The following is a 16,064-nucleotide window of genomic DNA, read 5'->3' on the forward strand; positions in this document are numbered from 1 at the left end:
ATCCAAAAGTAGTCAAACAAAAATGAATAATATCAACAACAGTATCAATATTAGTAAGAATTCCAACATAGCAGTGATTATACATGTGATTATCATCACATGTATAATGTATTTATATTATTCACATGTGAATTACTGTATAATAGACTGTATTTATATTATTCACATGTGAATAATGTTGTATAATAGACTGTATTTATGTTATTCACATTTGAATAATGCTGTATAATAGACTGTATGTATGTTATTCACATGTGAATTACTGTATAATAGACTGTGTTTATATTATTCACATGTGAATAATGTTGTATAATAGACTGTATTTATGTTATTCACATGTGAATAACATTGTATAATGGACTGTATTTATATTATTCACATGCGAATAATGTTGTATAATAGACTGTATTTATGTTATTCACATGTGAATAATGCTGTATAATACTGTACTTATATTATTCACATGTGAATAATGTTGTATAATAGACTGCATTTATGTTATTCACATGTGAATAATGCTGTATAATAGACTGTATTTATGTTATTCACATGTGAATAATGCTGTATAATAGACTGTATTTATGTTATTCACATGTGAATAATGCTGTATAATAGACTGTACTTATGTTATTCACATGTGAATAATGCTGTATAATAGACTGTACTTATGTTATTCACATGTGAATAATGTTGTATAATAGACTGTATTTATGTTATTCACATGTGAATAATGCTGTATAATAGACTGTATGTATGTTATTCACATGTGAATAATGTTGTATACTCTGGGGGAAATTCAGCACCACAGTTCGCTCACAATAGACAATAAACACTGAGGTATTCTTTACATGTGAATAATATAAATACAGTCTATTATACAGCATTATTCACATGTGAATAATGCTGTATAATAGACTGTACTTATGTTATTCACATGTGAATAATGCTGTATAATAGACTGTACTTATGTTATTCACATGTGAATAATGTTGTATAATAGACTGTATTTATATTATTCACATGTGAATAATGCTGTATAATAGACTGTATGTATGTTATTCACATGTGAATAATGCTGTATAATAGACTGTACTTATGTTACTCACATGTGAATAATGCTGTATAATAGACTGTATTTATATTACTCACATGTAAAGAATACCTCAGTGTTTATTGTCTATTGTGAGCGAACTGTGGTGCTGAATTTCCCCCAGGGATTAATAAATATAATAAATACTTTCTATTCTATTATATTCTATAATGAACTATTTGTTAAACTTATCAAATGATAACAATTAAGACAAAACAAAACCTAATTACCCTATTAAATAACAGAGAGGTTTTATCTTTTTAATATATAATAACCCAAAAACAATAATATTATTATTAACAATATTTCATCATCCTTTTCAAACAACAATCCCAAAGACTAATGGTATAACATTAAAAAAATATACTGGTTTGTGATAAAAGCTTTTAGGCATGGCAGTAGTGCAAATGTTTATTTAGTTCTATCTGTGAAATATTAGTATATTTCTTAAATATAAAACAGAACAGACATACAATTGCATTCTGATTATTGTTTTTTTAAACTAATAAATGTAATTTTATTAAAATTAGTATGTCAATATTATGAATGTTTATTTTTTTTACTTGTCAAATAAAAAATAAATACAAATATAAAAAAACAAATAAAAACTATTCCACTACACAACAGAGAAAACATGTTTAAAAAAATATATTGATTGATAATATTAATATTTTATAGCAATTTTCAAATAACTATCTGAAAGATTAATAGAATACATTTAAACAATATATTATTCATAAATACTGGTAAAAAAACCAAAAAAACTTTTAACCACGACAGTAGTGCAAAGGGTAAAGTTTCAGTATCTTTTAAACAAATAAACATACATAGGATTTAACTTTTCTTTTTTTTTACTGGTCTGGTAATTAATAATAGGATTTTTTAACTTATGAAAGAATATAATAATAATAATAATAATAATAATAATAATAATAATATTAAAAAACAAAATAACAGAGAGAAAGTTATATTTTTATATATATTTTATAATGATAATGATAATAATAATACAATAATATTTAAATATGTAATCATTTCATGGCAAGTCATCATTAAATGGCCCTGATATGTCAAAAGGCATTAATAAATCATGTTCTTTTCAAATATCTCTATAACTGATAACAGTAGTTCAGCCGGGATATGCTCATTTCAAAATTTGATTTACAGCCCCGAAATATTGTTATTGTTTTAATTCCGATGCCCTGCCCTCCACCGTTTGACCAATTAGAAAGACGGTGAGTGTGTCACATCCAAGTTGCCAGTGACACACCGCCATCTTCCTCTATCTACTGCCACTGGTAAAGTTACTAAACATGTCAGACCTTAGTCAATCTAAAAGTTACCATTCTCAACTTATTCACGACAAAGCCAGGAACAAAACGAGGATTTGTATCAGGGATGTCTTTGAAAGATGGAGACCATTGAATGCCTGATGCCAAACTTGCAAGTTTCCTCCTTGATAGCTAAGTCAGGCATTTACGTTTTCTTATTACTTGTAATAAATGGAAATGGATATTTGGTATGCAAACTATATTGTCCAATACAGTCTATGATCTTGTCTAACAAAGCTAGTATGTTCCTGCAACCAATGCTTAGTGTGATGGTTCTTAGCTCCTAGTGTAATGCTTAGCATGCTAGCCCGGTCAATGACACATGGACCTACAGGCTAACGGGGGAAATAAATGCTCGTTAGCCTGTATGTTGATGTGTCGTCCAACTGACAGGCAACTTATATTGTGTACAAATAAAAGCTATGTGGTTATGGGTAGTGTCAGTGCCTATTTCCTTCTCAACATTAGCACAGCTGTCGTCATGGCAATGTGAAAGGTATGGAGACAGCCAAATCACATGATAAAATAATTCCTCATTGGTGTTTGCATACTTTGGACTACATGCACCAAGTTATATGGCAATCTGAAAGATTTGAAACAGTAGCCTACAGGCATACCTTGGTAAAATGTCTCCGCTTTAGTTTTGGGCGTACATTAAGCATGCTCTAGTTATCTTCACCAGTATAACCATTGCTAGCGTTGGTTGTAGTTGGTTTTAGTCTTTGATTTCTGATAGTACTGACAATAACCATATGATTGCCATTTGTTGTGATATTATACGTACTTCTTCCTGAAAATAGCCTCATTGCTGTGTAAAATGTGTTGGTTAGAGATTTGTTATTGACAAAACGCTTGTCTATTCAACTGTTACGGTCTTAGCACCTAAACCCCTAGTAAGAGGCAGTGGAAATTCGAAGTTCCTTGGAGTAGCCCAGTCCATCCAGCTGGATTCGGCTGCGTATCTGGCAACCTCAGTCAGGGAGAGAGGGGACTACAGAATTTTGACCGTGATTGCAGTACCATTTCTGGCCAGATTTTTACATATGGCTCCTTTAAAAAAACAGTTAATTAATAATATTTCATCATCATTTTCAAACAATCCCAAAGACTAATAGTATAACATAAAAAAAAAAATACTGGTTTGTGATAAAAGCTTTTAGGCATGGCAGTGTTTATTTAGTTCCATCTGTGAAATAATAGTATATTTCTTAATTATAAAACAGAACAGGCATAACATTGAATTCTGATTATTGTTTTTTTAAACTTATAAACATTAACAATATTTATAAAAATTTACTTTTTTTAACTTGTATGTCAATATTATGATTTTTTTTTTTTTAAACTTCTCAAATAAAATAATAAATAGAACAATAAAATAAAATACAAACTATTCCACTACATATCAGAGAGAAAGTGTTATTTAATTTTTATTTTATTTATAACATTAATATTTTATAGCAATTTTGTATTTTTTTACGCAGGCATGACGTACTTCTTCCTGAAAATAGCCTCATTGCTGTGTAAAATGTGTTGGCTAGAGATTTGTTATTGACAAAACTCTTGTCTATTCAACTATTATGGTCCCAAGTTTGAAGTTCCTTGGAGTAGCCCAGTCCATCCAGCTGGATTCGGCTGCGTATCTGGCAACCTCAGTCAGGGAGAGGGGGACTACAGAATTTTGATCGTGATTGCAGTACCATTTCTGGCCAGATTTTTACATATGGCTCCTTTAAAAAAACAGTTAATTAATAATATTTCATCATCATTTTCAAACAATCCCAAAGACTAATAGTATAACATTAAAAAAAATATACTGGTTTGTGATAAAAGATTTTAGGCATGGCAGTGTTTATTTAGTTCCATCTGTGAAATAATAGTACATTTCTTAATTATAAAACAGAACAGGCATAACATTGAATTCTGATTATTGTTTTTTTAAACTTATAAACATTAACAATATTTATAAAAATTTACTTTTTTTAACTTGTATGTCAATATTATGATTTTTTTTTTTTTAACTTCTCAAATAAAATAATAAATAGAACAATAAAATAAAATACAAACTATTCCACTACATATCAGAGAGAAAGTGTTATTTAAAAAAATATTTATTAATAACATTAATATTTTATATCAATTTTGTATTTTTTTTACGCAGGCATGATGTACTTCTTCCTGAAAATAGCCTCATTACTGTGTAAAATGTGTTGGCTAGAGATTTGTTATTGACAAAACTCTTGTCTATTCAACTATTATGGTCCCAAGTTTGAAGTTCCTTGGAGTAGCCCAGTCCATCCAGCTGGATTCGACTGCATATCTGGCAACCTCAGTCAGAGAGAGGGGGACTACAGAATTTTGACCGTGATTGCAGTACCATTTCTGGCCAGATTTTTACATATGGCTCCTTTAAAAAAACAGTTAATTAATAATATTTCATCATCATTTTCAAACAACAATCCAAAAAACTAATAGTATAACATTAAAAAATATATACTGGTTTGTGATAAAAGCTTTTAGGCATGGCAGTGTTTATTTAGTTCCATCTGTGAAATAATAGTACATTTCTTAATTATAAAACAGAACAGGCATAACATTGAATTCTGATTTTTAAATTTATAAACATTAAAAATATTTATAAAAAATTTACTTTTTTAAACTAGTATGTCAATATTATGATTTTGTTTTTTAACTTCTCAAATAAAATAATAAATAGAACAATAAAATAAAATAAAAACTATTCCACTACATATCAGAGAGAAAGTGTTATTTAAAAAAATATTTATTAATAAAATTAATATTTTATATCAATTTTGTATTTTTTTACGCAGGCATGACGTACTTCTTCCTGAAAATAGCCTCATTTCTGTGCATCCAGCTGGATTCGGCTGCTTATCTGGCAACCTCAGTCAGGGAGAGGGAGACTACAGAATTTTGACCGTGATTGCAGTACCATTTCTGGCCAGATTTTTACATATGGCTCCTTTAAAAAAACAGTTAATTAATAATATTTCATCATCATTTTCAAACAACAATCCCAAAGACTAATAGTATAACATTTAAAAAATATACTGGTTTGTGATAAAAGCTTTTAGGCATGGCAGTGTTTATTTAGTTCCATCTGTGAAATAATAGTACATTTCTTAATTATAAAACAGAACAGGCATAACATTGAATTCTGATTATTGTTTTTTTAAACTTATAAACATTAAAAATATTTATAAAAACTTACTTTTTTAACTCGTATGTCAATATTATGATTTTTTTTTTAAACTTCTCAAATAAAATAATAAATAGAACAATAAAATAAAATAAAAACTATTCCACTACAAATCAGAGAGAAAGTGTTATTTAAAAAAATATTTATTAATAACATTAATATTTTATAGCAATATTGTATTTTTTTACGCAGGCATGACGTACTTCTTCCTGAAAATAGCCTCATTTCTGTGCATCCAGCTGGATTCGACTGCTTATCTGGCAACCTCAGTCAGGGAGAGGGGGACTACAGAATTTTGACCGTGATTGCAGTACCATTTCTGGCCAGATTTTTACATATGGCTCCTTTAAAAAACAGTTAATTAATAATATTTCATCATCATTTTCAAACAACAATCCCAAAAACTAATAGTATAACATTAAAAAATATATACTGGTTTGTGATAAAAGCTTTTAGGCATGGCAGTGTTTATTTAGTTCCACCTGTGAAATAATAGTACATTTCTTAATTATAAAACAGAACAGGCATAACATTGAATTCTGATTATTGTTTTTTTAAACTTATAAATGTTAAAAATATTTACAAAAATTTACTTTTTTTAACTTGTATGTCAATATTATGATTTTTTTTTTAAACTTCTCAAATAAAATAATAAATAGAACAATAAAATAAAATAAAAACTATTCCACTACATATCAGAGAGAAAGTGTTATTTAAAAAAATATTTATTAATAACATTAATATTTTATATCAATTTTGTATTTTTTTTACGCAGGCATGACGTACTTCTTCCTGAAAATAGCCTCATTCCTGTGTAAAATGTGTTGGCAAGAGATGTGTTATTGACAAAACTCTTGTCTATTCAACTATTATGGTCCCAAGTTTGAAGTTCCTTGGAGTAGCCCAGTCCATCCAGCTGGATTCGGCTGCGTATCTGGCAACCTCAGTCAGGGAGAGGGGGACTACAGAATTTTGACCGTGATTGCAGTACCATTTCTGGCCAGATTTTTACATATGGCTCCTTTAAAAAACAGTTAATTAATAATATTTCATCATCATTTTCAAACAACAATCCCAAAGACTAATAGTATAACATTAAAAAAAATATACTGGTTTGTGATAAAAGCTTTTAGGCATGGCAGTGTTTATTTAGTTCCATCTGTGAAATAATAGTACATTTCTTAATTATAAAACAGAACAGGCATAACATTGAATTCTGATTATTGTTTTTTTAAACTTATAAACGTTAAAAATATTTACAAAAATTTACTTTTTTTAACTTGTATGTCAATATTATGATTTTTTTTTTTTAACTTCTCAAATAAAATAATAAATAGAACAATAAAATAAAATAAAAACTATTTCACTACATATCAGAGAGAAAGTGTTATTTAAAAAAATATTTATTAATAACATTAATATTTTATATCAATTTTGTATTGTTTTACGCAGGCATGACGTACTTCTTCCTGAAAATAGCCTCATTTCTGTGCATCCAGCTGGATTCGGCTGCGTATCTGGCAACCTCCATCAGGGAGAGGGGGACTACAGAATTTTGACCGTGATTGCAGTACCATTTCTGGCCAGATTTTTACATATGGCTCCTTTAAAAAACAGTTAATTAATAATATTTCATCATCATTTTCAAACAACAATCCCAAAGACTAATAGTATAACATAAAAAAAAATATACTGGTTTGTGATAAAAACCTTTTAGGCACGGCAGTGTTTATTTAGTTCCATCTATGAAATAATAGTATATTTCTTAATTATAAATAAATGATAAATGGGTTGTACTTGTATAGCGCTTTTCTACCTTCAAGGTACTCAAAGCGCTTTGACACTACTTCCACATTTACCCATTCACACACACATTCACACACTGATGGAGGGAGCTGCCATGCAAGGCGCTAACCAGCACCCATCAGGAGCAGAACAGGCATAACATTGAATTCTGATTATTGTTTTTTTTAAACTTATAAACATTAAAAATATTTATAAAAATTTACTTTTTTTAACTTGTATGTCAATATTATGATTTTTTTTTTAACTTCTCAAATAAAATAATAAATAGAACAATAAAATAAAATACAAACTATTCCACTACATATCAGAGAGAAAGTGTTATTTAAAAAAATATTTATTAATAACATTAATATTTTATATCAATTTCGTATTTTTTTTACGCAGGCATGACGTACTTCTTCCTGAAAATAGCCTCATTTCTGTGCATCCAGCTGGATTCGGCTGCTTATCTGGCAACCTCAGTCAGAGAGAGGGGGACTACAGAATTTTGACCGTGATTGCAGTACCATTTCTGGCCAGATTTTTACATATGGCTCCTTTAAAAAAACAGTTTGAAAGACTAAAGGATTATTAAAACAAATTGTAAGTTTGATATCATGACTTAGTTAGTAAAATGTCCACATTGTACATGAGTTGAAACATCAATATCCACAATTACACAAGTGAATAAATGAGCAAAAAAGGAGGGCATTACCTTCATTGACTTCATCATTCTCTCTATCCACCTGGGCCTTGAGGACATAACGCTTAATGAGTCGCTTCATGATCTTCTGCAAGGAAATGAGGAGGTGTAAGAGTGTGCATCTAAGTAAACATTCAACACACACACACATCGGTGTTGACGTCGCATCCAGCAACAAGTCAATGCCTTCTTCTGCAATATTTAATCGCCCTTGTCTCCTTTTAAGACCACAAAAATAATAATGTGCTGGACCGGCGGGCGAGCTAATATCTCTCAGGACGGAGGTGAAGTGCAGACAAACGAGTATTCCTCCTGAGTGCTCATTTTCCAAGCGCGAGCATATAGTGTCCACTTCACAGAGCTCATTAGGGGCATTTGGTCCTCATTATCTCGCCACTTCTTCCTGTGACACTTCACCTTTTTCTTCTTATTCACGCCTCACTTCTGTCACTACCTTTCATTAAAAAAGACCTTTCATTACACGCCTCTTAAAGTGCTCCATTTCCAATTATAGTCGCACCTCCTTCACACTCTCTACACCTGCCCTCTGCTACTGTACTACCTTTTCTTTACTGTATTTGCTCCATTGCAAGGGCTTTTTTTTTGACATTTGTTTGCATACATCTGCAACCTTCCGGATAATCTATTATGTCAAACAACAACTGCAACAATATAACATTTTCTCACTGCAGATCAACTTGATTATTACAAACCCCGTTTCCATATGAGTTGGGAAATTGTGTTAGATGTAAATATAAACGGAATACAATGATTTGCAAATCCTTTCCAACCCATATTCAATTGAATGCACTACAAAGACAACATATAAACTTGATTTTTTTTTGCAAATAATAATTCACTTAGAATTTCATGGCTGCAACACGTGCCAAAGTAGTTGGGAAAGGGCATGTTCACCACTGTGTTACATCACCTTTTCTTTTAACAACACTCAATAAACGATTGGGAACTGAGGAAACTAATTGTTGAAGCTTTGAAAGTGGAATTCTTTCCCATTCTTGTTTTATGTAGAGCTTCAGTCGTTCAACAGTCCGGGGTCTCCGCTGTCGTATTTTACGCTTCATAATGCGCCACACATTTTCGATGGGAGACAAGTCTGGACTGTAGGCGGGCCAGGAAAGTACACGCACTCTTTTTTTTACGAAGCCACGCTGTTGTAACACGTGCTGAATGTGGCTTGGCATTGTCTTGCTGAAATAAGCAGGGGCGTCCATGAAAAAGATGGCAGCATATGTTGTTCCAAAACCTGTATGTACCTTTCAGCATTAATGGTGCCTTCACAGATGTGTAAGTTACCCATGCCTTGGGCACTAATGCACCCCCATACCATCACAGATGCTGGCTTTTGAACTTTGCGTCGATAACAGTCTGGATGGTTCGCTTCCCCGGTGTTGAATATTTCCAAAAACAATTTGAAATGTGGACTCGTCAGACTACAGAACACTTTTCCACTTTGCATGAGTCCATCTTAGATGATCTCGGGCCCAGAGAAGCCGGCGGCGTTTCCGGGTGTTGTTGATAAATGGCTTTCGCTTTGCATAGTAGAGCTTTAACTTGCACTTTCGGATGTAGCTACCAACTGTATTTAGTGACAGTGGTTTTCTGAAGTGTTCCTGAGCCCATGTGGTGATATCCTTTAGAGATTGATATCGGTTTTTGATACAGTGCCGTCTGAGGGATCGAAGGTCACGGTCATTCAATGTTGGTTTTTGGCCATGCCGCTTACGTGGAGTGATTTCTCCAGATTCTCTGAACCTTTTGATGATATTATGGACCGTAGATGTTGAAATCCCTAAATTTCTTGCAATTGCACTTTGAGAAACGTTGTTCTTAAACTGTTTGACTATTTGCTCACGCAGTTGTGAACAAAGGAGTGTACCTCGCCCCATCCTTTCTTGTGAAAGACTGAGCATTTTTTGGGAAGCTGTTTTTATACCCAATCATGGCACCCACCTGTTCCCAATTAGCCTGCACACCTGTGGGATGTTCCAAATAAGTGTTTAATTAGCATTCCTCAACTTTATCAGTATTTATTGCCACCTTTCCCAACTTCTTTGTCACGTGTTGCTGGCATCAAATTCTAAAGTTAATGATCATTTGCAAAAAAAAAATAAAGTTTATCAGTTTGAACATCAAATATGTTGTCTTTGTAGCATATTCAACTGAATATGGGTTGAAAATTATTTGCAAATCATTGTATTCCGTTTATATTTACATCTAACACAATTTCCCAACTCATATGGAAACGGGGTTTGTACGTTCATCCACATTCAACACTTCAACTCACCTGGTATCTGGTTGGATGTTTTCGAGAATTCCTCGACAAGTTCTGGAACTCTTCCCCGGGAAAGGGATACGTTCCTAAGTGCTCACCCTGATGAAGAAAAAAATCCTATGTTGAAATTCGTGGCTTTCATTTATAGCAAAACGGAAATAGAAAATTGTCGACTCCCCTAGACCTAAAATAATAATAATAATAATAATAGATTTTATTTGTAAAAAAGCACTTTACATTGAGTAAACAACCTCAAAGTGCTAGTGTATAAATAAATAAATAAATAAAAAAAAGAATTAAAAGAAGATCACAGACATGCTGACAAACAAGGTCACTACCCCAGCAACTGGCCGACTCGCAGCACCTCGGAATACCTTGCAGCACCAAGCTACCACAATAGACGCAAAATAATAAAATAAAAAGATAATAAAAAAATAAATACAAATAAAAACCAGAACAGCCTAATAGCTAGAACTATTATGCATATATCTAAAAAAAGGCTTTTTTTAAAAGAAGGGTTTTTAAGCCTTTTTTAAAAGCATCCACAGTCTGCGGTTCCCTCAGGTGGTCAGGGAGAGCGTTCCACAGGCTGGGAGCGGCGGAGCAGAAAGCCCGGTCTCCAATTGTTCGTAGCTTTGTCCTCGGAGGTTGGAGGAGGTTAGCCTGTCCGGAGCGGAGGTGTCGAGTGGAGGATTTGGGGGTGAGTAGTTCTTTGAGGTAGAGCTCAATTATACCCCTTGTGGAGGAGGGCGTGGTCGGCGCGCCTCCTGCAGGAATGGGGTGTGTATGGCCCCGGCCTCGAAGCCAGCGGCAGGTGAGTAGATTGCCCAGCTGGGGATGATTATCTAATCACCTGTCGCCCTTATTAGCAGCAGCCGGGAGGAGACACGTGGGTTGGAGTTAGAGCGAGAAAGCAGAGACACGCTGGACTGAAAAGTCCTAAAATATGTACTGCTGGAAAGCAAGTGAGGCTTGTGTATGTCAATAAAAGACTTGCTCAAACCTGTACACCAGGCTCAAGAAAGATCTGTCGGCACCAGGAGAACCCTCACAGCAGAGAGACCTCTACACCCCTATAATATATACCACTTAAGGTTGTACGGTATACCGGTACTAGTATAGTATCGTGGTACTAATGAATCCAAAACGGGACTATACTCTGTTTGACAAGTATCAGTTCGCCATATTTTTTTTTTTACAGGTATGACAGCGTCATGACATTGCGGGTTTTACAGGCAGAGGAGCATGTTCGGCAGCGCACACACACAGAGTACTTGCAAGCAGACACAGTGTATAGACAGAAAAGGGAGAATGGATGCATTTTGGCTTAAAAAGTAAAGATAAAGGTGAAGTTATAACACTGAAACACCCTCAGGAAGAGGTGCTTCACAAGGTGCGTCACAAAATCTTTTTTCTTTTTTAAAAACAAATTCATATTATATTCATAAACTCGGGAAATATGTCCCTGGACACATGAGGACTTTGAATATGACCAAAGTATGATCCTGTAACTACTTGGTATCAGATCGATACCTAAATTTGTGGTATCATCCAAAACTGATGTAAAGCATCAAACAAGAGAAGAATAAGTGATTATTAAATTTTAACAGAAGTGTAGATAGAACATGCTAAAAGAGCAAATAACCAAATATTAACAGTAAATGAACAAGTGGATTAATAATCGATTTTTACAGCTTGTCCTTTATAATGTTGACAAAATAATAGAATGATAAATGACACAATATGTTACTGCATACGCCAGCAGACTAATTAGGATTGGCCCCTCAGGCTGGCCCCCATGTCAGCACCAGCTCCCAGGCTGGCCCCCGTGTCAGCACCTCAGCCGGTTTCAGCACCTCGGCCGGCAGCGCCGACCTCAGCTCCTTGGCGGGCAGCGCCGACCTCAGCTCCTCGGCGGGCAGCGCTGGCCTCAGCACCTCGGCCAGCAGAACCGGCTTCAGCACCACGGCCAGCACATGCTTCTGCACCTCAGCCGTCCTCCTCGTCTCCGGCTCCGACGGCATCGTCCTCCTCGTCTTCGGCTTCGACGACATCGTCTTCCTTGTCTCCTGCATTGTCGTTCCCGCGACTTCCAGCATGCAGAGGCGGCCATCAGGCGCCCGCACGCGGCGCCCTCTATGGCCAGTGCATGGACGCTTTTCGCGCCAACAGCTGTGACGCCCAGGACATGGCCGTGGTACTCGCAGGCTGCTATGGTTTAGGTGCCCCTCGCGTCCGCCTTCCCGTCGGCCTAGAGGGTGGCTGTTCATTGACCGTTCGACTCGCCGGCTGCAGCGGAGGTCCACTCGCCGCCGCCACCAGACTCGTCCCCGATGGTTTCGGGGACACTTGGGCCGGCGACCCACCACCAGTTCTCCCCTCCGCCCTCCCTTGTCTTTTGATCTTTGTGTTCTGATTTCAGTCTTGGGACATCTGGAATCTGTCCATAAGGAAAGGGGTACTGTCACGGCGCGGGCTCGAACCCGCTTTTCCCCGGCAGCTGGGTCTGCTCGCGCGCCGAGACACGCCCTTGCCGGCAAGGCTGTGGGCGATCGGCAATCTGCACACCTGCGACTAATGAGTTATAAGGACCAGTGGACCAAAGGATCCTTGCGGGAACTTAGTTCTCTCTTGTGTACCGTAAGCCGACACAAGCTTTATGTTCTCTTTTTCTCTCTGCGTTTCCCTCCGTGTCTGATGTCCGTGTTGTCCTCCCACAGTGCTTTCCCGAGTTTCACCTATTGTGATCCCCTGTCGTTCCCCTCTGGATTCTGAAAGCCTACCTCGATCCTCGACCCCTGCTCGGACACGGACTACGCTGCCACTCTCCTACCCTTGACTGCTTGCCTGCTCACGGACTGCCTTCCTGCTTTGTCCCTCCTTTCGCTCTACTCAACACTAGGTAACACACACTACAGCTAACCACACACATAGCCTCACCCACACACTCTTGGGTTTTGTCACACACACCATTCTATAGTTATTAGTTAGTATTGTTTTATTATTATATATATATATTGTCTATATATATAATAAATCATAGAGCTTTACTGCCCCCTGGTGTCTGTGTTGTCAACTCCCTCTGTCAAACACAACAGTTGTCTAGTATGTTCACTATTTTATTTAAGGACAAAATTGCAATAAGAAACATATGTTTAATGTACCTTAAGATTTGTTGTTAAAATAAAGCCAATAATGCCATTTTTTGTGATCCCCTTTATATAGAAAAGTATCAAAATACATTTTGGTACCGGTACCAAAATATTGGTATGGAAACAACCCTAACACCACTTTTAAAGGGCATTTTAGACGCAGTCCAGCAGTGCATCTACAATGCTGGCACCGAGTGCAAAAAAATTTATTTTGCAAAGAGTGTCTACCATAAGGGAGATATGTTAAAAATATATCTTCTATATTAAAAAAAAATCTATTGAATTTGTGTGAATCAGCCCCTGAAATCATCCATCAGCTATAAAATGATACTGCTACATAAACACTAAGTCTCTTATTTATTTCTGACAGTCCATTCATGTTGACCAGCACACGTGGGAGGGAGCCTACCTTCTCACTGCTAATTCTGCACCACTGACAGTTTGCACTTCATTCCTAGACGCACTAAATATAGACGCAAAACAATTTCAGCCTTGTTCAATCCCGCTGCGTCTGCTAAATCATTACATGTGCATCTTCCCCTCCCAGTACTGTGGTTCTGGTGTTCGGCATTAGAGGTGGGGGAAATCATCGACTTTTAGATGCATTGCAAATGGGGTATGGACGATTATAACATTAATTAAATTTGTCAATAATCATTTTATTTATTGTAAATAAAGTCATGCAGACAGTTGTAAAATGTGTCTGACAGCAGCGAGCCACTTCATGGAGAGATCCGACCAGCTCCTTTATTATAGGGTATTTAGCCTATTATCCGGACCATAGGGCGCACCGGATTATAAGGCGCACTGCCGATGAGCGGGTCTAGTCAGGTTTTTTTTTTCATACAAAAGGTGCACCGGATTATAAGGCGCATTAAAGGAGTCATATCCATCCATCCATCTTCTTCCGCTTATCCGAGGTCGGGTTGCGGGGGCAGCAGCCTAAGCAGGGAAGCCCAGACTTCCCTCTCCCCAGCCACTTCGTCCAGCTCTTCCTGTGGGACCCCGAGGCGTTCCCAGGCCAGCCGGGAGACATAGTCTTCCCAACGTGTCCTGGGTCTTCCCCGCGGTCTCCTACCGGTCGGACGTGCCCTAAACACCTCCCGAGGGAGGCGTTCGGGTGACATCCTGACCAGGTGCCCGAACCACCTCATCTGGCTCCTCTCGATGTGGAGGAGCAGCGGCTTTACTTTGAGCTCCCCCCGGATGACAGAGCTTCTCACCCTATCTCTAAGGGAGAGCCCTACAACCCGGCGGAGGAAACTCATTTCGGCCGCTTGTACCCGTGATATTGTCCTTTCGGTCATAACCCAAAACTCATGACCATAGGTGAGGATGGGAACGTAGATCGACCGGTAAATTGAGAGCTTTGCCTTCCGGCTCAGCTCCTTCTTCACCACAACAGATCGATACAGCGTCCGCATTACTGAAGATGCCGCACCGATCCGCCTGTCGATCTCACGATCCACTCTTCCCTCACTCGTGAACAAATCAAATCAAATCAAATCAACTTTATTTATAGAGCACATTTAAAATTTACCACAGGGGTAGCCAAAGTGCTGTACAATGAGCAGGTTAAAAGATAAAACGAGTACCGAGCAAACACAACACAACACAAACAGAACACGATAAAAAATAAATAATTAAAATAGAATTAATAAAAACATAAAAACATAAAAACAGGATCACAGCAGGTGTATTATGGGGCGCCATTGCAGGATGGATATCACTCAGTGTTAAAAGCCATGGAATAAAAGTATGTTTTTAAGAGAGATTTAAAAACAGGAAGAGAGGAGGCTTGTCTAACACTCAGGGGTAGGTCGTTCCAGAGCTTGGGAGCAGCAACGGCGAAAGCTCTGTCACCTCTAAGCTTCAGCCTTGTGTCGGGGACCGTCAACAGCAGCTGATCGGCTGATCTTAAGGAACGGGTGGGGCAGTAAGGCTGAAGGAGGTCGGAGAGATAGGTTGGCGCGAGGTTGTTTAAACATTTAAAAACAAATAAAAGGAGTTTAAAATGTATTCGGTAACGCACAGGGAGCCAGTGAAGGGACGCTAAAATAGGGGTGATGTGCTCACGTCTGCGGGTCTGTGTTAGCAGACGAGCAGCAGAGTTCTGCACGAGCTGCAGGCGGGCGAGGGAGGCCTGGCTAATGCCTACATACAGGGCATTACAATAATCAAGACGAGTCGAGATAAAAGCGTGGATTAATTTCTCAAGATCATGTCTTGATAGAAGCGGTTTTACTTTCGCTATTTGGCGTAATTGATAAAAGCTTTTTTGAATGACGCTGCTGATTTGTTTTTCGAATTTAAAATCTGAGTCAAACTTTACCCCCAGGTTTGTGACAGAGTCGCTGAGATACGGGGTCAGAGTGCCGAGGTCAACGTTGGGGGAGGGAGAGCGACTTGGACCGAACAACATAACTTCTGTTTTATCAGAACAAGACTCCGAGGTACTTGAACTCCTCCACTTGGGGCAAGATCTCCACCCTT

General features: G+C 36.8%; 1 protein-coding gene across 1 annotated transcript in view; it reads right to left on the bottom strand.

Moving 5' to 3' along the window:
- The window catches only part of trpc7b (transient receptor potential cation channel, subfamily C, member 7b), a 210,705-nt gene that overhangs the window by 555 nt on the left and 194,086 nt on the right, over window positions 1–16,064 (bottom strand). Inside the window, exons 10-11 of the mRNA XM_061930380.2 lie at window positions 10,432–10,518; window positions 8,139–8,214 (exon numbers count right to left, since the gene is read on the bottom strand). Coding sequence (XP_061786364.2) covers window positions 8,139–8,214; window positions 10,432–10,518 — 163 coding nt within the window. The remainder of the gene's footprint in view (window positions 1–8,138; window positions 8,215–10,431; window positions 10,519–16,064) is intronic.

Source organism: Nerophis lumbriciformis, linkage group LG36 (genome assembly GCF_033978685.3).
Source record: "Nerophis lumbriciformis linkage group LG36, RoL_Nlum_v2.1, whole genome shotgun sequence".
NCBI lineage: Eukaryota > Metazoa > Chordata > Actinopteri > Syngnathiformes > Syngnathidae > Nerophis > Nerophis lumbriciformis.